The sequence below is a fragment of the Platalea leucorodia genome (genome assembly GCF_965183815.1).
Source record: "Platalea leucorodia genome assembly, chromosome: 1".
In the NCBI taxonomy this organism is placed as follows: Eukaryota; Metazoa; Chordata; class Aves; order Pelecaniformes; family Threskiornithidae; genus Platalea; species Platalea leucorodia.
In genome coordinates, this window is record NC_138823.1 from 161,014,382 (window position 1) to 161,035,729 (window position 21,348).

General features: G+C 43.5%; 1 protein-coding gene across 2 annotated transcripts; it reads left to right on the forward strand.

Annotated features, from left to right (window-relative positions):
• Positions 1–2,744: 2,744 nt before the first annotated feature.
• Positions 2,745–20,816, forward strand: XRCC2 (X-ray repair cross complementing 2). 2 transcript variants are annotated; one of them, XM_082316910.1, is made up of 4 exons: positions 2,745–2,835; positions 7,325–7,406; positions 13,264–14,748; positions 16,526–20,816. In XM_082316910.1, the coding sequence occupies exons 1-3, from the start codon at positions 2,797–2,799 to the stop codon at positions 13,977–13,979; spliced, it is 837 nt and encodes a 278-aa protein (XP_082173036.1). In that variant the 5' UTR covers positions 2,745–2,796; the 3' UTR covers positions 13,980–14,748; positions 16,526–20,816. The 2 variants fall into 2 exon arrangements, with proteins under 2 accessions (XP_082173036.1, XP_082173037.1); XM_082316911.1 differs by lacking the exon at positions 2,745–2,835 and adding an exon at positions 5,759–5,841.
• The last annotated feature ends 532 nt before the right edge of the window (positions 20,817–21,348 follow it).

The window sequence follows — 21,348 nt, forward strand, 5'->3', positions numbered from 1 at the left end:
ATGAGCAAATACCCCCCCAAAAATAATAAAAAATCATTTTGCTCAGGACTGCAACTCCACTTAAAATACCTTCCTCTCTTGCACTGTCATTTTCTCTCCCTACGATGAACGTCTTAAACACGTGCAGTGGAAAACACAGCATCTCAGTGTGGAAGATGCTCAAAATCAAGGTTGGGAAAGAGGAATTTTCTCCACAACACACACATTTCATAAAGACAGAGATACATACCCCTAGAGTCTGATCTTTCTGCTATTAGAAAAGTCACTGCTCTTGCTGCTGAATTGCTACACGAGCAGTGCCTGTGGCTCAAGGGGCACCCTCAGGCTCCCCACACGCCAAACAAAGGAAGACTAATTTTCTGCCTGTAGAAACAGGAGTGCTGGGGCACAGAGTCCCTGGATACTATGAGCTACTTATAGCTATACTGCATTAAGGAGGATTCTGCATTAAGGAGGTTTTTGCTGTTTAGGAAGGAATAAGGAGCGGGTAGGATCCTGTACTCTTGGATCACGCACTATCGCTCAGAAACACTGCAGAGCAATATGAAAGACTGCGATGCTGACTGCTGAAGTGCAGAGGGCAGGGGTTTAGATAGACCAAGATCTATATAAGGCTGGTTTAGGGTTAAAGTTTGAAGTGTGCATCACTGCCAAAATCTAGCTTTTGATCTGCAAAGAAGAGAAATGATAGTACTGACAAATAAATGAAAAAAGCACAATGTGAGTCTTTATTCAGGCAGAGGGCTGTCAAAGTAAGTATCAATTTTCTATCTTCATAATGCCAGCCACACTGTATGGAACAATTGAATGCGAAGGAAGCATAGGAGAGGTGGTTACGGCAATCTGCCTGTCAAGGCAACCAGTGTATTTGATTTAGACATCTCTGTTACCTACTAAATATGTCAAGCAATTAAATATCCTTTTTTTTCACTGCTCAGGTGAATTCAATGTTTTTACCCTCTCTCTCTTGAATCTTTGTTGCTTGATCTCCATTGAACTGTGATATTTCATCTTGCATTAGATTGTAATACCAAGACTGTGTTCACCCATGCAGTAGAAGAGCTCCCATAGGACCCTACTGGGATACAGACAGTGGTAAGTGATGAGGTAGGAGTGGGCTTCAGTCGGCTGGCATTTATGTGTGCTGTATATTTTATGTCTCCGAATTCAAGTAGCAATCCCTTTTTTAAAATTAGTGCAGTGGTTTTAATTAGAGGAGAACAGCAACGAAGAGCCTATAATTAAAACAAACAACAAAATCCTGTGGTTCATGCAGTGAGTAGTGTCTTTGTCATAAGTCACAGCGAGTCGCGCTCTACTCTTGGGTTAGGTTCAATCATCAGTCAGCTTCAAGGGCAATCACTTCTAATTAACAAGTCTTTTGAACTCTTCCAGGGAACATGGCCCAGACCCCTAAGGTACTATAACAACAGTCAGACACGCAGCTCTTAAGGTTGTCAGTCCCTGATGTTGGCTTCCTCCAAAATGTGAGGCAGAAACTTCCTTCAATAAAATGAAAGCAATAGTTTTGTAGTTGCATTTTTGTGCCATTTGTCCCCCCCCAGCCATCCAGGTCTGTCTGACTGGAGAACTAACCACCTTCCATGCTCTTGATAATTTTGCATGTGTATCCATACACAGAGGAGAAGAAAGGCTGCCAGAGCTGTCCAAAGGGAGCATCCCCTTTCTGTGCTTTAGTGAGCAGTATTAGAACCTGACACTAAAAGTACTGGTTTGAGTTGGGTTGAACCTGACTGACCTTGTGGAGGCAGGTGGCATCCATCTAAAACCTCAAGTTTGAGTCAGGTGGTAACAACAGGGTGTTCTGAACACAGGGAGCAGCGTATTTTGGGCTGAAAGAGGGTTAAAAGAGTAAACAAAGCCACCGCCTTGCATCTGGGGTTAGATTTTTCTGATTTGTGGCATATTCAGGACCAAGCTAGAAGAAACTCTTTTTATATAGACCAATAATTATTTCTTTGAAGAAACAAAGAACTCCACCACCAGTTTCTCCTACTAACTGTAAGGACGTGCAGTATCGCCAATAACCTCGCTAAACGCAAAGGGATGACCTCATTACTGCTCTTTGATATGCAGATACGGGGAGTTGCTATTCTTATCCTACTGTTTTTGCATTTAGCCTATGGAAAACACAAACAGGTTCTCCACGTTCTCCGGTGCTCGTCTCTCTCGCCGCCGCAGGTTGCACAACCGCAGTGGATGGGCCGTGGTCCCCGGGAGGAGCAGGTCCTGCTGCCGGCCGTGGGCTGCACGAGGACTCGGCGGGCGGGCGGCTCCTGCCCCGGAGCATCGCGCGCCACACGAGCCCGGTTCATTCAATGCATGTATGTAAGATATTCTAGACCGCTTTTAATCTAAGCCGTAATTGATAGCTGGCTTTTGCAAAGAGTAATTTTGCAGGCGTCAAGAGTTTAATCGCGGTTGCACGGATGAGCATCCCTTGAGTCACGTCAACCCCAGTGTCACAGATGAGCATCCCTTGAGTCACGTCAAGCCAGCCACCTGCCCCCATTTCATCAGGAGCGGCAAAAAACCACCAACCTATAAAAAGACAGACTTTAGAAATAAATAAACACCCGCCTAACCTGCAGTGACCGGTCCCTCGGGAATCCTAAGCGGCGCTGGGCCGGCGGGACTCGAACCCGCGACCGAGACGCACGGGGGCTCCACCCCGCCCTCCCCGGGGGGCCGAGCCACGCATGCGCAGAGCCGCCGGCCCAGCAACGGCTGCCGGCCGGGAGCGGGAGCCGCCGCGGCGCCTCCCCCAGCCGCGCCATGGCTGACGCGCTCCGGAGGGCGGAGTCGGGCACTCAGGTGAGGCGCTGCCCTCGCCCCCTCCCCGGGCTCCCCTCAGCCGCGGCGGGCGGGGAGGGTGAGGCCAGGCCGCAGCCCGGGGAAGGGGGAGCGCCCGGCCGCCGCGGAGCCTCCCGAGGGAAGCGGTTTGCGAGGGAAGGAGGGAGGGAGCCGCGCCCTCCCGCCTCCGCCGTCCTTCCGCCTGCCGCCGCCTCCCCTGTGAGGCCGCCGCCGGCTGCGCGCCGCAGGCTGAGGGGCGGCCGCAGGCGCCCCGGGGTCCTCCGTGGCCCGCGAAACGCTTCGGTGTTGCTGGCGGGGTTTCGGCGGGCGGCTCCAGCCGGGACGAGGGCAGCGGGGGTCTCTGTCCTGCCGCTGTGTCCCCGGCTGCCGCCCTGGGGCTCGGGTTGAACGCCCGCCATGGCGCTTCCTGGCAGCGCGGGGGGAGGTCTTTATTCAGGTGTTTCAGTAATTCCTTTGTAAATGTTTTCTTCGCGCTCTCCCTCCCAAACGTTGGAGTGGATGCGGTAGGGAAGAGCTGCGAGGAAGGTTTGGTTTAAATAAACGGTACGGAAGGTGGAATTGCTTTTCTGTTCTTCGGATAAAAGGGGTTTGAGTTTGGGGGTTTTGTTGTTTGTTTGTTTTTTTTTCTCTGCTAGATGGTTTATCTGTCAGTGACTTCTGCTTGCAATCAGCAACTTAATTACTTGGAGATTTGCATGTTGCTGTATCAGAATATGCTGAGTAGTGCACATAAAAGCATAGAAACGTGTGATACTATTTATTTCCCGTTAAAGCTCCATCTTTTTTCACTGGGACTTGAGTTCTGAAGCCCTTTTGACACTTAAAGGAAATAGCAACAGCTGTCCGCTGTGGGCAAACACACACAGATCAGGGCCGTGCGCCGTGCTCCGTGTCCAGGTGGGTACGTTCATTTGTGCGCCCATGGGAGCGGTGCCGAGAGGGAACGCACGTGGCAGCAACTGCCTGTGGTGGAAGGGATAACCGAACCTGAACGGGGGAGGAATTGATAAGCGATGGGTTAAGAAAGGTTAACGTGTAAGTACGTTGTCCAGAAAAAATGGTAAAAGCCCCTGAAACAGAAAATACTTAATTTAAAACAATACTTCCTCAAATAGCCTCATGCGTAAGATCAGATTTTAGGGAGGGTTATACTGAGACTGCAGTCTTGTACTCTTATTATTGAATATAATTAATAGAACAAATTAGAACTTCTTGCAAAACACCTTTGGTATATCACAGTAAAATAAATGATAAATTGCTTGCATATGTCTTCGTGCCCGAAGCTTACAAAAGCTCAGTCAGAGTGGTTATAGTGGTTGAAAATGAAATTTTGTCTTGTACTCGAGATAGGTTTGTATTTGTAAATAGCCTGTAGGTTAGCTCACAGCCTCTAACAGAGCTGGAGTATTTAATTTAAATTTCTTTTACATTTTAATGAAGTAATATCTCATTCCTGACAAGACCTACGTGTGTGCCTACATTTATGTATAGCTTTGTTGAAACCAATATACATACAATGTATAGCATACAATGTATTACTCAGTGGGACTGTCTATATGCATATTTCTTTATTTAAAAGATGAAATTGATAAATTATGAAAGAGTTGAAATATTTGAGTCCCATCACCTTGTCATTAATGAAATTTAATCCAACTGTTGCCTAACTTGCTCGTTTTCTACATGTAACTGCACATATGTGCAGTTTCTTGCTGGTATAATTACACTTTCGAAGAACACCTAAGAGTGAAGACTACCACTAGCAGGTTGCTAAAAGGTGGGTTTTTTGTGTAAAAGAAGATAAAAAGAGCATTACGAAGGAAGAAACGAGCATCTACAGTTAAATTATAGAATCTGAAGTCTCTAATATGTGACTTGAAATCGTTTTGGTGGGTTTTTTCCCAAGCTCTTCCCACTCAAAGGCTCTCTTCAGTGGTGCTCTGCTGCTGCGTTCTGGATGCTGTCCATGACGAAGCTTGGGAGGCCTGATATCCACCATCCAGATCACCCTTTAAATGCTGTAGAATTCCCTCCCCCTCCTCATTTTACAGAAGAAAATGTGAGAAGGCAAAATGGAAATGCCTTCCCCGGAACAGAGCCAGGGTGGCTTTTGCCAGTTTGGAAAAACCCACGTTGTCCCCATCTTTAACGTCGGCAGAGGTGAGGGATGCCTGTCTACTGTCTCATCTCAGCGTTGCTTCCGTCACATCTGCTGTAGCGTGGACAAACCTTTGTTAGATGTGAAGGCAAATTGTTGGCTGTTTCTGCCAGGAACCCCGTTGCTCCCAGCGTGACACTAATGAGGCAAGTGCCTTTGGAGATTCTGCTTCAGAACTCGGAAGTAAATACAAGTTTGATAAAAACACAGGTGTGCTATCATCAGTGAATTATCATAAATTACCTACATGAGCAGTGCTCAGAGTAAGCACCTGTAGTTATTTAAAATGAATATATAAACTTGTCATTTAAATAACCTCAGATTCCTACTTAAACGATAGCCATCAATCTACCGTGTATTTCCAAAGCCCTAGCAGTAAGCTTAAAGTGGTGATAGTCTAAGAAGAGACAGGGGCTCATTGTTTCCAGAAGAAATAAACTGCAGAGGATGTATTCATTAATGTACAAATAAATTTGGGAACGGGTGGCTGCAGAAATGTGTTTAGACCAGCAATAGTTGTGACTCCCAGCCCCAGCAGCGCCCATAATCGAGCCCCCGTGATCGCTGAGTGCTGGAGCATTGCTTCCTTTGCTGAGAAATGAAGAGCATCAGAAAGCAGCAGCAGGCAGCGGTTTTCCTGTTTCTCTCAACTTCTACAGCCGGATGAGGGGGTGAGCGATTCCCGGTCCTTCTCCGCGGCGGCTGCAGCCTCTCCTCGCCGGGGGCCAGGGCCACGGCAAGGCGGCCGCTTGCGCAGCAGGGCTGCACGTCTAGGGTCTGCGGTGGCCCTCTTGGTGGTTGCAAGCTCCTGGTTTATGTGCCCCGAGATACGTTCCTGTATTCTTGTGCACGTATGTCCATCTGGATTTTTGCTTTGTCCGGGTCACAGAACCCTACTGGTTCCCAAAATATTCAAGAGTTCACCACGTGAGTGCTTCCTGCGCTGCACAAATGTGTGAAACGTAATGGGAGGGTCCGCGGATCCAGAGCAAGGTCGAGTCAAGTGTTTTTATGGCCCTTCAGTGGACGTGTCAGAAAACTCTCCTGAATACGTGTGAACAGGCAAACAAAGGCAAACACGTTGACATTTTGTTAATGGAAGGGAATGTTAAAACGTCAATGAAAATGTCACACTTGAGATTCCCATCGTGACCATTTGAAGTAAATTCAGGGCCACTTAATGGAGTTTTATTCTACTATTAAAGGCAAACAGGCGCACACTGCTGTTTAAACAACTTTTAAGACAATTCAGAGCAAACATTGCTCATCGATGTGGCAGGGAGGAAAGAGAGATAAGGCAGCCTGTGTTTAAAGGTGTGTGCTCGCTGCTCGTTTGGTGACTGGCTTTAAGGAGGATGGGATAAAACTTAACGGGATTTCTTTTGTTTAAATCTTTAAGTGACAGCTGGGTGTCCTGGAGAATGGAATATTTGGCACCAGGGTACGTGCTCTGGCAGTGCTCTGAGCATCCTGATCCTGTCCTTTCCCGTGTGTGTTAATACACGTAAGGAATAACAGCTCTGCCACTGGGTGAAATGTTCATTCTTGGTTTACGAATGTATGCCAGAACTATAAATAACACAAGTTGTGTGAATACCTGTCTGCTTGCTATGCAAATACCTGTCAATTTAAGAAATTGTCCATGAACTTTGGACTAATTTGTTTTACAATGAACTTGCTTTACAAGGGGCTTTGGAGGAACTTGCTTTACAAATTCAAGCTTGCTTTAGAAAGGTTCTTGCAGAGCCACTGGTGGCTAATTACTTTTGATCATTCTTAATCCATACTATGTTTGAACAAGTAACTATGATATAATGGGATTGTAGTCCAGAAGAGTCTTGTATAACTTTTCCGATGAAACATACATGGTTTCACTTATAAATGTGCGGAGAGACTGACTCAGGAGACTAATGATGGGTAATGTCTCACCTCTTAACCAGTAGGTTGTTGTGGAGGTGATGATGATTACAAATGATCCTCTTCCCCTTTGTTCTGTCAAATGGCAGCACTGCTGTACACCAGAGGCAATCCCTCTTGCTAGCTTACCTTTGCAGCTTTTTCTTTTTTTGTTTTAAGCTTTATTTCCCCTAATGTGTATCCGCTCCTTATTGTCATTGAATCTGTCTGCTAATTGTTTGTAAGGATGGAACCTTCTGTTGCTGTAGTCCAGACTATAGGTTTCCATATGTCTTTATGAAAACATTTTTAAAATCAAACTAATCTTTTGATAGGGCTGTCATGGAAAACTCCCATTTCTCAGAATCCTTTAAATTTGATTCCCAAGGTCCATTATTTTGAGTTAACAGCATGTCTCTTCTGTCTTTTCTTTAAAAGCTACTTGCACGACTTGAGGGCAGAAGTTCTCTGAAGGATCTTGAACCTCATCTGTTCGCCGAGGAAGGATCTCCTGTTCATGGTAAAAATGTATCTTTATCCCATTTATGGAAAAGTGTTGCTGTAAAAGTATTCTCAGAGCAATATGACAAAGTAAGCATACAAGTAGATCTTTTTTCCCTGGATTCAGAATTTTAATTGTTGATGTAGTTTTATGCAAACTAGATAAAATTAAATAATGCAAAGTCACCATTCCAAACATTATTAAATGGACTTTATAATGAGTATCAAAACACAGGTGTAGGTGAGTAAATACAAAGCATGTTGGTCTGTTCCTAGTAGTTTTACAGACCTTTGTTCTAGATTCTGTCATTTAACCTTTTTTTTAATCAGTGGTCTAAAAAACCACCACAAAGTTATAATTGCAGGAATTTGCAAAGAACACGAGGTTCAATAAATAGCAAAGAGTTCAGTGACGTGGAGTGGTCGGGATCAGTTAGGAAAAAGGGCATGAGCAAACAGTATTTTTCAATAAAGCCAAATCATCAAGCCATTCAGTCTTGGCCTGAAAAATCCTGATTATACTTAGATGGAACTTTGGAAACAATTCCATTATGAACTAAGAAGCTGAATGAGTTCGTGGATGATGTTAGGATCAAAATGGCTTATACAGACCTTCAGTGAATAAATGAGAATTTCAAACTGGAGAAATTGGGCTACCTCCCAGTGACGCCGGTACAACAAGTTTAAGGTAGATTGTTCTAGCAAGAGCTTTTAAGGTCAAGATTAGATGTTTTAATGAAAGAAATTACTGAGCTAAACAGAAATTTGCACACTTAGTAATTCCTTGATTATTCAGGAAGCCAGACTGGTTTTCCAGATTGTGTGAAATTTCATGGATATCACAATGGAAGAGACAACTCGGATTACGCAAAACTAGAAATGTAGCGTAAAAAAGGAGTATGAATGGCAAACTGTAAGGATCACGCTGCGAGGTACTACAGTTGTTGAATGTATGTATGAATGAATGGATTTGACGTGAAAAGTACGTGGCTGCAGCGGTTATCGACATACTTGTCTGCAATTCGAATTCCCACAAATTATAGAAGGTTCAGAAGAAATAGCAGAAAAAGCAATAAAAAGAATCAAGATAATTGGATGAGAGATGATGCTTAGTCTACAAATGCAGTCACTGTGAGACTCTTTGTGTTATATTTTGCAGCACTTGAGAATATATTAGGGGTTTAGCAATATATGATTCCTGCCCCTGAAAGCTTCAAATATGATACAACAAAGATAAAGGGCAGAGGAATACTGGTAAGCCAGTGCAAATGGAGCAGAGAAGATTATTTAAGTACTCTCAATTCTGAACTGCTTTGTTACCCACAAGAAGAATCAAGAACCAGTAGTGAAATTGGTGTATACTTCCTTCACAAGGCTCCTGAAGTCTTAACGATTTTTTAAAAGATGAGGTATTTTTAGTATGAAAAAATGCAGTAATAGAAAATGCTGATCTTTCAGTCTATTTTTTTAATGAACTTTACACAAAAGAAACAAATGTTTGAGACTGAACTGGCTGTGTTCTGGTAGAACAGACTATAAGAAGCCTTTCTGGGGCTCAGTAATTGCCCTTGCCGTCACAGTCCACAGCACTACATAATTCCATTCATCAAATTATCATCTTGGATCTTAAAGCTATGTTAGGTTGTTCGTATCTGTGCAAAGACTGTTCCAGAACCTCAGTTCTGAGATGGCTGGAAACCTAAATTCGTCACTGGTTTCTCTGTGCCAACACGGTCACTCAGCTTCTGAAGCAATTCCATTTTTCTTCTGCTTCTAACAAATGGCATCAATTATTATCTGTATTGGTCATGCTTTTTGGCTGACATTAGTGAAGTTGCTTAACATATTAGCACAGATCTTTAGCTTTTTATACATAAATGGACTTCACCTTTTATTACATTTTTGCTTTGTCTTTTAATACCGCAGTATTTATGTAAGTCCATGTGTTATTTTGATGTGCGTTCTCATTATTCAGTCTTAAATCCCGGTTGAAGACCTACCTCTCCATTTGTCATGAACTTGACTTTTAGTAGGTCACTGTGGAATACTGTAATACATTGCGCATGAAGTCCGTACTGAACGGCTCTTAATCTAAAATGCTATGATTAAAGCGATGCAAAGACCTAAATTACTCTTTTTCCTGATGGTATTTGAAACAAACAAACATATATATGAAATTTCATTAAACCATCCAAAGGTAACATCATAGTTAAGTGTTCATAACACGTCTGTCAGAGTACTATAAAATAGGAACAGCTAATATAGGCACTGCTGTGATATTCTAGTCACTGCTTCTAATTATGATGGACTTGCATATTTAAGAACACATAAGCATATTAATTACATGCTATTTAAGGTCGTCTGGAATGGAGCAAAAGTGACACGAGCTTTAAATAATCTTCCAGTATTGCTAGTCCTATTTCTCCTGTGCCACTGGTATGAAGGTGTGGGTGTCAGTGTAAAGCTCTGATGTTCAGCAATAGCATGACACCCAGCATTAACCTGGAATAAATATTAGGCTTTTCTACTTCACTTATAAATGGTACAAATATTAGTGATGGCTTCTGCACAGTATTGTAAATTACTGGTCCAGTAACCTCAAGGTATCTGATGACGTGAAACCTGCAGAGCTTTGCTGAGTATTCCTATAGCCTGTTTGTAACTGCAGCGTCAGAAAATAGTTTAAGCAACATTTGCTAGGGTAACGATTACGGACAAAACTTAAGGCTTTTCTCATTCAAAAGGTAACACTGAATCGATGACCAGGACTGAGCACAATGTTTCAGTTAAACATGTATTAGTGTTACATAAATAAGTTTATGCAACATCTCTTAGTTTATCCCGTATGCCGTTGCATAGCAGTGGACTATTGTGCTCTCTAGTCTGACCGTAGTGGGCCAGTGCAAGCTATCGCGAGCCAAACAATGTGTTGGGTTACTCCTTAAAACATGCTGCTTGAATTTGTCAGTGCTGAATTTCATGTGAAGTCATTCTGCTCATCCATCTTGATCTGTTAAATCTTCACAGTCTTAAGTCTTTATTAACTCCATTAGTTTGTCTTCTACACGTTTTGCCAAGCTAATGCAAGTGTCATCTACTGCTTTTTTTAACATTGGACAACACCAATTCTAACAGGAAAATTTCCCGTTAACTTTCTTCCACATTGAAGTGTCTGTCCCTGCTCTGCCTCTCAGACTGTTTCCATCCCATAACAGTATCTCTTTACTAATCCTCCTTTCGAAGTATTTTGACATTAATGGATGATACTAGTACTGATCACTGTGTTTCTTCCATGACCTGTTGTGAGGGTGTCGAAGGCTTCTTGAAAACATTGCTGGCCACGCTTCCTCCTCTGCTGTGTCATGGTTTGTCCGCTCTGATCCAGAAGGATGAATTTGCCCTCTTATCTTACTGTAACAGCCTGGTTGCTAATTTAATAAAACCCTGCATTTATAGATGTTGCTATAAATGGCTTCCGTTTTGCACCCGTTCTTCTTGTGGGCAGCCTCTTTGATAATCATGAAGGCACAGAAATCCCCAGCTCTCTTGAGGTTATCTCACAGTCCAAACTGCTACTCCTTTCAGAGTAACTTAAGTGTTTGGGTCGAACTACAACCCAGGTGTGTATCTTGTTCGGCAATACTGAAAAAGCTTTGAAGGCTGCTTAGCTGTCTGGCTGTTGAAATTTATAAACCACCACCACAAAAACTCCTAAGAATGATTTTTTTTTTTCTTCATTCAGCTTAGAATTTTTGCTTAAATAAATTTGTTAGTTCTGCCAATAAAAGCTCATCCAACATTATTCTGTGCGTTACAGCTCCCTCATGTAAAGTTTTATAGGAGGTAATACACAGACGTCCTGATAAAATGTCTTCAAATGGATAAAGTCAAGCATTTATTTCAATTTTTTTGAATCATTACCAAGCAGTAACTCAGATTTGCCCACTGCTGCTTCTGAGTGGCCAGACAGGGTTGCTGTTTTTTCTTAAACAAGTCATATTTTGCTGTAGAGGCAGGTGAAGCAATCTGTACTGCATACTGGCCCAATTCAGCTAGCGGTCTGGATTCAGAGATGGCAGTCAGGGTGGCAGCAGTCTTGTGCCGAAGCCAGTGGCAGACAGAAGATACGCTTTATTCCTTAACAAGTGGTGCCTTACACAATTATTCTAAAATATTTCAATAGACTTGAAAAATGAGGGAGTGACCTACCGGCACGTTTAGAAGGAGTTCTTCCAAGCTGGTACCTTATCCTAACAGCGTGCGGCTATGTCACTGGCACGGTCTGTGCGACAGCAGAGCAGCTGCTGGCTGCAAGCGGCAGAGCTGGACATTGCGGCCTCTGAACGGGAAGAGAAAATGAAGATTTGTGTCATAGGAAGTGTAGTTGTCTTTCATCTCAAAAGTGGGGAGAGCCATTCAGAACAGATGCATAAGGGTTTGGGAGGCAATCAAGCTTTTTAATAAATTTCAAAGTATCAGAAATTCATAAGAACGGAATTGCAGTTGTGGAGCAGCAGGGAATTTCATTATGGAGAGGCAGACAGTCTGAGTGTCACTGAAATGGATAGAATTGTCATATCAGGTGTAAATTGCTTTCAGTGCTTGCAGTGGGTAAAGTAAGAGCTTAGTTTCTTCCCCACCGCCTTCCGCCCCCCATCCCATGCTGCATCTCGACATTAGACGCACTTGTGAACAGGAGATCCTCTGGAAGTTGACTAATGACTTGAAAACCCCTGTTAACTCAGGCAGGCACAAACATGTTTAAGTAAAGTTGCAATTAATTCTCTACTCTTGCATCCCCCCTATGAAAAGCTGTTATGCCATTTGCACTTGCCAAGGCCATAGAAATCTCTCACCTTCCTGCAATTACAGCTGTGTGATTCTCCTTACTGCACGTCTTTACCCTTCTGCCTAAAATCCAAAATGTCATAAATGAATGATCCAGTTTCCTAAATTAGAAATTTATAAAGAGTAACTAATAAATTAACTTTTTTTTAGAGTCTTGCTCTGACATCAGATGACTTTGGAAAAGACTTTAGAGTATCTTGCATTCACATCCAACAAAAGAACTGGTTTCCTAGTAAAGTGTAATGCTTTTTTTAATTAACATTTTAAATTCATGTGCTATGTGTTTATTGACCCACATGGATCAGGCAGTTAGGCCGAGTCCATTTATGAACAGAGATCCTTTGCTTCAGACAGAGTCGTTGCCTGGAGTTGAAGGAATCTGAGAGTCCCCCTTGTCAAAAGAAGCAGTTTCGTATTATGATCACGATGGAAGAATATAAGTGCTAAATAAATACACTGGTGTTCTCTGTACCGGTCACAGATTCCTGTTGGTAACTTGTGATGTGCGCAGCTATTGAACAAGCATACAGCAGACGTGAAATGCTGAAGGACAGTCTGTGCTGTAGAAGTAGATGTGCCAACATGATTTGGACCTCTAGTGTGTCAACTTTCTTTTTTTGTGCGGCTTGTCCTCTACTTTTTTATTTCTTAATTTTGTGCACATAGTGTAACTAGATGGTTTCTTAGCCGCATTTGTGTAGCAGCTTCCTTTCCAGCCTTCATCTACCTGTAATGATAGATGAAATCCAGTTGCCAACCTTTTATTGATGTCGGTGTCCTAGATGCTGTTGGCAGGGGAGTTTTCAACCTTTGTTCCCAGTTGATTGTCTTTGCTTCAGAAGGCATTCTTGAAAATTAGAATTTCTCTTGGCAGATGCTAATCAGGATTGAAACAATTTTATGAATATCAAACTTCAGAAAATGCATTTTCCAGTTAGTGGAATAGTGAATATTGGTTCAGTAAACTGAACTGAAAACTGAGCTATGAATTCTCTTACCTGACAGCTTGCTGGTTTGTTTTTGAACAGGAGACGTCATTGAATTCCATGGTCCGGAAGGAACAGGAAAAACAGAAATGCTTTATCACCTAATAGCCCGCTGCATCATTCCAAAGTCGGGAGGAGGACTGGAAGTGGAAGTCATGTTCATTGATACAGACTACCATTTTGACATGCTTCGTCTGGTTACCGTTCTTGAGCACAGATTGGCACAAAGGACGGAAGAGATGATAAAGCAATGCCTGGGAAGGCTTTTTCTTGTGAACTGCAATAGTAGCACTCAGTTACTCCTCACTCTTTACTCTTTAGAAAACCTGTTTTGCAGTCACCCCTCGCTCTGCCTTCTGATTTTAGATAGCATATCAGCTTTTTATTGGATAGACCGAAGCAATGGAGGGGAGAGTCTTAACTTGCAGGAGATGAATCTGAAGAAATGTGCTAACTTTCTTGAAAAGCTCGTGAGAGAGCATCACTTAGCCCTCTTCGCAACAACACAGACGCTCATGCAGAAATCTGCAAACTCTGCAGAAAGCTTTTTTCCTTTAAAACTTCAACATGAAACTGATACCGATTATAGACCTTATCTTTGTAAATCATGGCAACAAATGGTAACACACAGGATATTTTTCTCCAAGCAATGTAATTCTGGCAACAGCAAAGGTTTTACAGTCATTTCTTGCCACCTTAAAAGAAACCATGTAGTAAAACGTTCATTTAGTGTTGCAGAATGTGGAGTTCAGTTTTAACCTCAGTTTGTTTTTTAAGCGTGTAGCAAATCCTGGTGCTTAAGGCCTGATCAGGTTTAAGTCGGTTTTAGTACCTTTCAAACTAGTTGGTTGTTGCTGGATGATTAAGAATTTTTGTCACCATTTTCTTAAAATTTAGTGAAGGGCAGGAAATGGTAAAATTTTTGTATTACTGTAGACGTTCTGTCCAAACTAGTGAGGAATGCTGAAATTACTTGTTTGTGCTTAATGCATAAAGAGATTAAATCAAGAAAATTATAACCAAAGTCATTTTAAACTCCTAGTATCCTTCAGTAATCTAACCGATGTGGTACGCGGCCAAATGCACTTCAGTTCTGGGTCTTACTGCTTTCCGCTCCTCCTCTTCCAAGCTACAGAAACAGGAGCCCAGTTGTCCGTGGGGGAGACTGCAGAAAGGCGAGCGTTTGCTCTTCCTAAATACTGGTCTTGGTTTATTCCCAGTAGCCTAGGGCATATGAAACGCATTCACGACTTTGCCTGAAGAAAAGGATTCATTTTCACAGCCTGTTACGTAGTGGTAATCCTGACCATCCTTCTCCAAGCTCACAGCCTCTCTGTGTACGTTAGCACGTGCTTGGAGAAGCAAGGATCGCAGGTGTTTTGACCCTTACAAACATCTGGGTTTGAGGAATCTACAGCTATTGCAGAAATGGAGGCCTGATTTCCATAACTGAAGGAAAACTAAAGACCCGGCTCTGGGTACCCTGTGCTGCATGCGGGAAAGAGTTTAGTCTTGGAAAATAAGGAGGTGTGGGTTTTGGGTTGTTTTGGGTGTGGGGGGTTGGGGTTTGGGGGTTTTTTTTGTTTGTTTTTGTTTTTTTAAGATGTATGCACAGACATATTTTTTTTTTCTCTGCCCTCCCACTTCTTTCCCTTCCCCCACTCGTTCTAAGAAATCCAGGAATGCCATGCCTCTGGTCTTTACCAATACGTATTTGCCGCATGTTGAACATTTATGTGCAGGATTTGGCATGCAACATGTTGCAATTTTGGCAAAGAAGATTCAGAACTTATGGGAAATGCCCTACAGTTCTGGCAAAGAATACCGTATTATTTATTAACCTAGAGTGCCCTTTGAAAGCTTCAAAGTGCTTTACAAGAAAGAAAATTGCACACAGTACATTATTTAATACAAAAACTTACATTAGCTTACAAATTTAAATTACTCGAACAAGGGGAAAATATTTCTCACAGCAATATTCGTTCAGTCATGTTGCACAGCACGTTTTATAGTTTAGATTGAACAGATTATTAACAAAAATGCATATTAAGAAGCATCTAGCACAGTATCTTTTTGAGGAAGATGTCTAAAAAACTCTGTTGTGAGACACTTACCTTTTAATTTCCTGACTTCTGAAGCCAGCTTTTTCAAGCTGAACGTATATGTGGATTCCCAGCTGGTTCGAGTTCGGCGTGGGTTCCCAGACTTCTGTATATAGAGCTAGGAGTGTGTATCTATACTGTTTATAAAATTTGGCATCTCTGCGATTTGGCTGGATTTTTGCAAAGACGGTGAGTGTCCTCCCTCTAACAGCAGCCAGTACCAAAGCTCTGGGGAGGAACGTGAGAGTAATCAGCTGTCGCCGGCACGGCCTCCTGCAGCCTGGGGCTTGGGGAGCTCCTGACCAGAGCCTGCGGCCAGGCCAGTGTTTGATGGCCACTGATCAGACCTGTCCTCCATGAATTCATCCAACCCATTTTCAACTTACTTACCTTCTTGGGTTCCACCGTGTCTTTTCACAATGAGTTCAGTTTAATTATTCTTTCTGTGGGAAAACTTCCTTTTTTTTCCCCCCTCTCATTTTAAACCTACCATCTGATCTCTTCTTCACGCCGTCAGTTCTTTTACTGTGAGACACGAGCAAAATTTGCCTTTTCAACATCTCCACACAGGTGATGATTTTAGACTGTCATTTCATTTGTGCTTTCTCTTCCATCAACACCAATGTTTATTTTATTTCAGAACTTGCATAAGTACCCAAGTACATGAAAAACATACAACTTAACCATTCAGCCTAGACTGGGCCCAAGTTAGATGGTTTAACATGAGTAGACACTTCCACTGGGAATTATGACAAAGGACATACTTGCATTTTTTTGTAAAAAACTGGGAAGATTCAAGTAGAGCTACAGAACTTAAAAGTGTGAAAATTATAGGACTACATAATTTCTACTACAAAAAAAAAGGCAATCCCCTTTTCTGTCAGAGAATACAGCTCCGCTGAAGATTAACTGCTTCATAAAATCATACTTGCTAAAAAATGTGTTTGAGAAAAAACAATGGAAATGTTCTAGCATTCCTGTATGGAAAAAAAAGCTTTTATATGATTCACAGTGTAGTTTATATTTTGCATTGTACTGTAAAATAAATGCCTAAATTGAAATGAAGCCAAAGTTCTAATTGATCAAAAAGAGCACCTCAGGAAATTTTGAAATTTCCCAGTTTTATATTTGCTTTGAATGCAGACAGATTTTTTTTAGTTCTCTGGTAATTGTAATATTCATCCTCTGCACATTTGTTTTAGATGTAGAGGAAGCCGAGCTTTCAGAGATGCTGAGCGCCTGCGTATCCCTCAGTCTGCAGGAGGGATAGGCAGTATGCAGTCTGGGAGTGCATTGACCTCATCCTCTGCCAAAGTTACGCCATTTGGAAAAATGAACCTTTAGGATACAAGTCTAAGAAAGATGCAGTGATAAAGAACCTGGGCAGCAGCAATTTTGTTTGTACCTTAATTAACGGTGGGTGTTAAAAATGGTTTTTACCTTTTTTTTTTTTAATGGAGAGTTTTCTCCATTAAAACTACGTAGAAACTGTAGTTAGTGGCGGATGCAGTTTCTCCTCATGAGCCAGGAATAGTATATTAAATGTAGCATTATGTTTAGCATATAATATTAAATCCAAAGTCTCCTCTTGCAGCTAGACCGAAGTTACCGCCCGGTCTCCAGCCCCCTGTCTAACCCGGAGCGACCTGTGCTGCTGCAGCTCAGTCTCCCGGGGAGGAAGCGCGTTTTGGGTGAGCAGGTCTATGCCGCTGGAAATCGGCCCTGCAAAGAGAAGTGCCCCCGCATATCGTTACGTATGAGGATAGAATGCAGGTATTCCTAAACTCATTTATCCAGGTATTTCTTAGAAATGAAAATCCTTTCCTGCCAGTGTCACTGTTCTTCAGCTCAGTGTTGTATTATTGAGGCTTTTGTAGGCGTAGGAACTTTTTACATTTGTTAAAATTTTTGTTTGTTGCTTCATATGCAACACCAAATTAAAGCAGCAAGCTTGAAATAAAGAGAAGCTAGTTCAGCCTTTTTTCCCCATCCTTTTTATAATGAGAGAGCTTTTTAGCAAAACCAAATTAAGGTATTTTGCAGGTTTTCTATTTCTTTTTAAATAATTTGGTATTTCTATGGACACCTGGAAAGAAAATGTCATTTTTATACTTGGTAAAAAGTTTTTTGTATTCCCAGACTTTTTTGATAGAGCAAATAAAATACAAATAACAGTTTGCTTGGTTTAATTTTCTACTTACACATAAAATTCAAGTTTCCTTTTTCTTACATAACTGATGCCAGCCACTTGATTTTCCGTAGAGTTTGGAAGTGGCAGAAGAAAAAGGTTCTCACGTGGAAAGATACCTGCAGTTGTATTTTTAGAGAGGAACATGACATTTTAGTTCTTTCCTGTGGCTGCTGTAATAATTGTCTCTTGAACCTCTTTATTCGAATGTATTTTTGATATGCAAATATCATACCGGGGCAATGGGCAACATCATTTCGTGATCAGCAAGCCTTATGCCAAACTTCATACCCACCTCAGGAGAAAGCTGTGCCACGCCACCGAACTTGAGCTTGGGTAGGAAGCTGCAGTGAATACTCACCTGCATTAAAAGCTGCAGACAGTCTTAATCTAAGCGTAAGGCTTGTGCGTTTTGTAAAGAAGGGGAAACACTGGAAAAGCTTGGAAGCTTTTGGCAGCAGAGAAAACTTTCAGACAGGGGAAGGAGCGTCAGTACAACGCATCTGCATGATCTTCTGGATAGAAAACCCTGATGCCCTGCAGCAGTCTCTGAAATTAGAGGTCTGGCCACCCCCGTGCCTGAAAGAAGACAGCAGAGCGGCACTGAGCTGTGAATAACGTGTAGTGCGACGAAAGGGTTCTTGAACTGTTAACATGTCAAGCATGGTAATGCTTTCAAATATAAAGTTGGCCATAGCTGACCTGGTTCTTCCCACCCAGGGATGAAACTGGTGATGGATGCCACTCTGTAGGTGCTGTATAGCTTATTTATAATGAAGATATAAAACCCCGCTCCTCTGGACCCAGGAGGAGTTAAATGTAAAAACAGACTCCTCTTTTTATGTTTTTTTTCCCTCCAGCTCTAGGCGCCTTCCCAACAGTCGGCACTTAGCTCCAAAAGCACTCTCACAGCTTTCTGTGTCAGGCCCATGCTTTGCTGGAAGTGGATAGTTTTCTCCTTTGCTGAGAGTTTGTGTACGCTCTTTATTACCAGCGCAGCCTGGGATACCCGGACAGAGAAGACTGAACCCACGTGACACATCGGTGTAACTGGGAAATCGCTTTGGAGACTTCGTTCTGTTCGCAGTCAGGAGTAATGTCGTATTGGAGTAGATGATTTTGAAGAAATGGGGCTGTGACTTTCCTTGGGAAAAGTCTGGCAGTCTTCCCTCTGCTTTCCCACGCTGCTTTGCATCCTGCTCCAACCAATTGGTCGGTGTACCTGTGTGGGCCTCAGCGCTCGAGGACAGCAGTGACGAGATGTCACCGCCTTGCCAAATGCTGGTGAACAGCCATCTTCTGGATCTTGGCACTCTCATACTGCAGGAGTTGGCACAACCACTATAGTTTTTAATTTAAACCATTTGCCAGGCTTCTTTCTCATACATCTAGCTGGGCCTGTGCTAAAGACCTCCTAGCCCTGTGGGGGGAGATGAAAGAAGAAATCTTGGTTTCCGAGTATAAGACAGACAAGACTTTTAAGCCATTGCTACAAAAAGAGGCCAAGCAAGGCTGTGAGGTTCCTGGTGGTGGCAGGTAAATCTCAAGGCCTCAAAGGTGGCTCGGGGAAGATGAAGGGACAGACTCTAGGTCGCCCTTACCAAGTGTCCATGTTATGAAGAAGTGAATGGGATTTTTGGCTCTGGGTATAGGCATATTCTCCCACTTCAGCGTACTGCTGGGAGAGAAGAGCATGCTGCGGTGGGCAGTACTGTCTCTGCAGCACATCTCGAAAGCTCTGCTCAAACTCCATCCCTGACAGTTCTGTCTCCAGCCCAACATCTCCACGGATGCCCAGCCTCCTCCTCTGCAATACGAACATCAGCGCTGCAGAGATCAGCGAACATCATTGCATCTGCCTTGACTGGGCGTAGCGATACTGTCTGTGTTGGTAGATGGTGCTGGGCCTTGTCGTCTGGGGCAGGTTTGAGCCACGCTTTCCAACTTTAACAGCCTTTTGTGTATCCGATATGATGGCACTGGTGAGCAAAAATGCAATAGCAAGTCCAAAGCCTTTGAACAGCCAGAGCGCCAACTGCAAACCCATCCTCTGGACTCGGTCAGCGCCGCAGTGGTACCGTCCCTGAGCCGCCAGCTGACCCCCAGTCTCGTGCTGTGTTCACCACATTCAACAAGGAATCCTTTTTCACAGAAGGGCACAACTTGAAGTATTATCCCACAGTCGTGTAACAAATCTGTGCCGTATTTGGACCATGCAATGAATGGGCTTAGAAAATCAGAGTGTGTTAGTGGAGATCTTGTCAAAGCAGGTTGATTTCTGCTCAGTAAAATCTCAGGCAGTTTTAAAAACTCTGAAGCTGCTTTCAACTTGCAAAATAATAGCAGAGTGTTTTTCTGATCTGTTAAAGAACAACTGCAGAAGTAGGTAAACAAGGTGCCACATGGCACACCACAGTGCACAAGGCGCAAATACGATTAGTCCCAGAGAGCCCCACAACTTGCTAGAGAATGGCATTAGCAGCACCAAAAAAATTACCATCTTCCCAGGGAATATAAAATGGGATTTTTAGGTACAAGATTACTCTGGGGTGTCCCCAACATTACAAGCCCAGGAGAACCTTGTCGCTGCTTTGCACAGTGGCAGCTGGACTCGATGATCCTTATGGGACCCTTCCAACTGGAGATACTCTCTGATTCTGTGACATCGGCCAAAAGAGTTGTACCATTCCAGCTGCGCAGCATCAGGAGGTGTCAGTCTAGTGCATACCAGCGGTATGTCGCTTGCTGGGTTCCCCTTAGCCTTCCTCAGAAAGCAGCATGCCTCTTCCATTTCGGTTCTGGGATAGGGACGGGTCCCCCGATGAACGCACTGGCTGTAGCAGTGCAGTACGATGACATCTCCGACGTGGACCTCAGCAGGTTCCCTGCGCATTTAATCACATACTGCCTCACTGATGTGAAATGTAATACAGCGGAGGAACAACCCAGCTTGTTTCAGGCACCTAATACCACCCCCGAAATGATGGAGGTTTCTTCTACTCCAGGTTCAAAACACGTGGAAGGGCAGCTGGGAAAGAGTCTCCAAGGCAGAGCCCTGGCACAAGTGGGAAGAGGCTCTGGGGTATAAAAATGTGAGGAGTATTATATAAAAATTGTCTGTGGCAAAGCTGAATAATGAGTAAGAGCTTATTAATTTCTCATCCAGCAAGGCTATCAACTCGCACAGGCAAACCATCCAGAAGGCGGGCGTTAACTACTGCCCGGATTGAGTAGGGAAGTGAGAGGGGAGGGGGTGGAGAAGAGGGGAAGCCATTTGGGCAACTCCTCAAGGCTTTGCTAAAGCACGGGAGAAAGGAAAGCTGTATGGTCATCAAAAGCTGGCCAGCAAAAGGCTTCGTTTCACTCAAGAGCCTGGAGAAAAATGCCCACAGTGGGGAGGAATGGCTTAGCTGGAAACAGCAAAGAGACTCTAAAATGGTCGGGAGGTTGCAGGAGCAGCCAGAGGCCACTGTGAAGAGGAAAACCTGGCCAGAAAGGCCGTACCACCAGAACTGCTGTTCTGCTCCTCTGAACTCTCTGAGCTTGTCCTGGTGGGAACAGCAGATTGCCACTCACAGCTCCCGTCACAGCTCCTGCCAGCTGGAGCTGGGACACAGCTCAACCCCTTCTGGCAAGCGGGAGGCTGGTGGGAGGCCACCCTGTCCCCAGGGCTGCTGAGCAGCCTTGCCCCTGCTGGGGAGCTTTCGCTTACAAGGCCGTGACTGAACTTCCCCTCATCCTTTATCTGAACGCCGTAACTTTGTGGTTCCGCAGCGAGGCTACTGCCACCCTTTGCACTTCGATTACCATAGGTATCAGCGGCACTCTTCTGACAAT

Excerpts from the sequence above, each read along its gene's own strand:
- XRCC2 (XM_082316910.1), top strand. The coding sequence starts at position 2,797 with ATGGCTGACGCGCTCCGGAGGGCGGAGTCGGGCACTCAG. Across the intron at positions 2,836-7,324 it reads GGGCGGAGTCGGGCACTCAG|CTACTTGCACGACTTGAGGG; the intron begins GTGAGGCGCTGC and ends TTTCTTTAAAAG. Across the intron at positions 7,407-13,263 it reads GGAAGGATCTCCTGTTCATG|GAGACGTCATTGAATTCCAT; the intron begins GTAAAAATGTAT and ends GTTTTTGAACAG.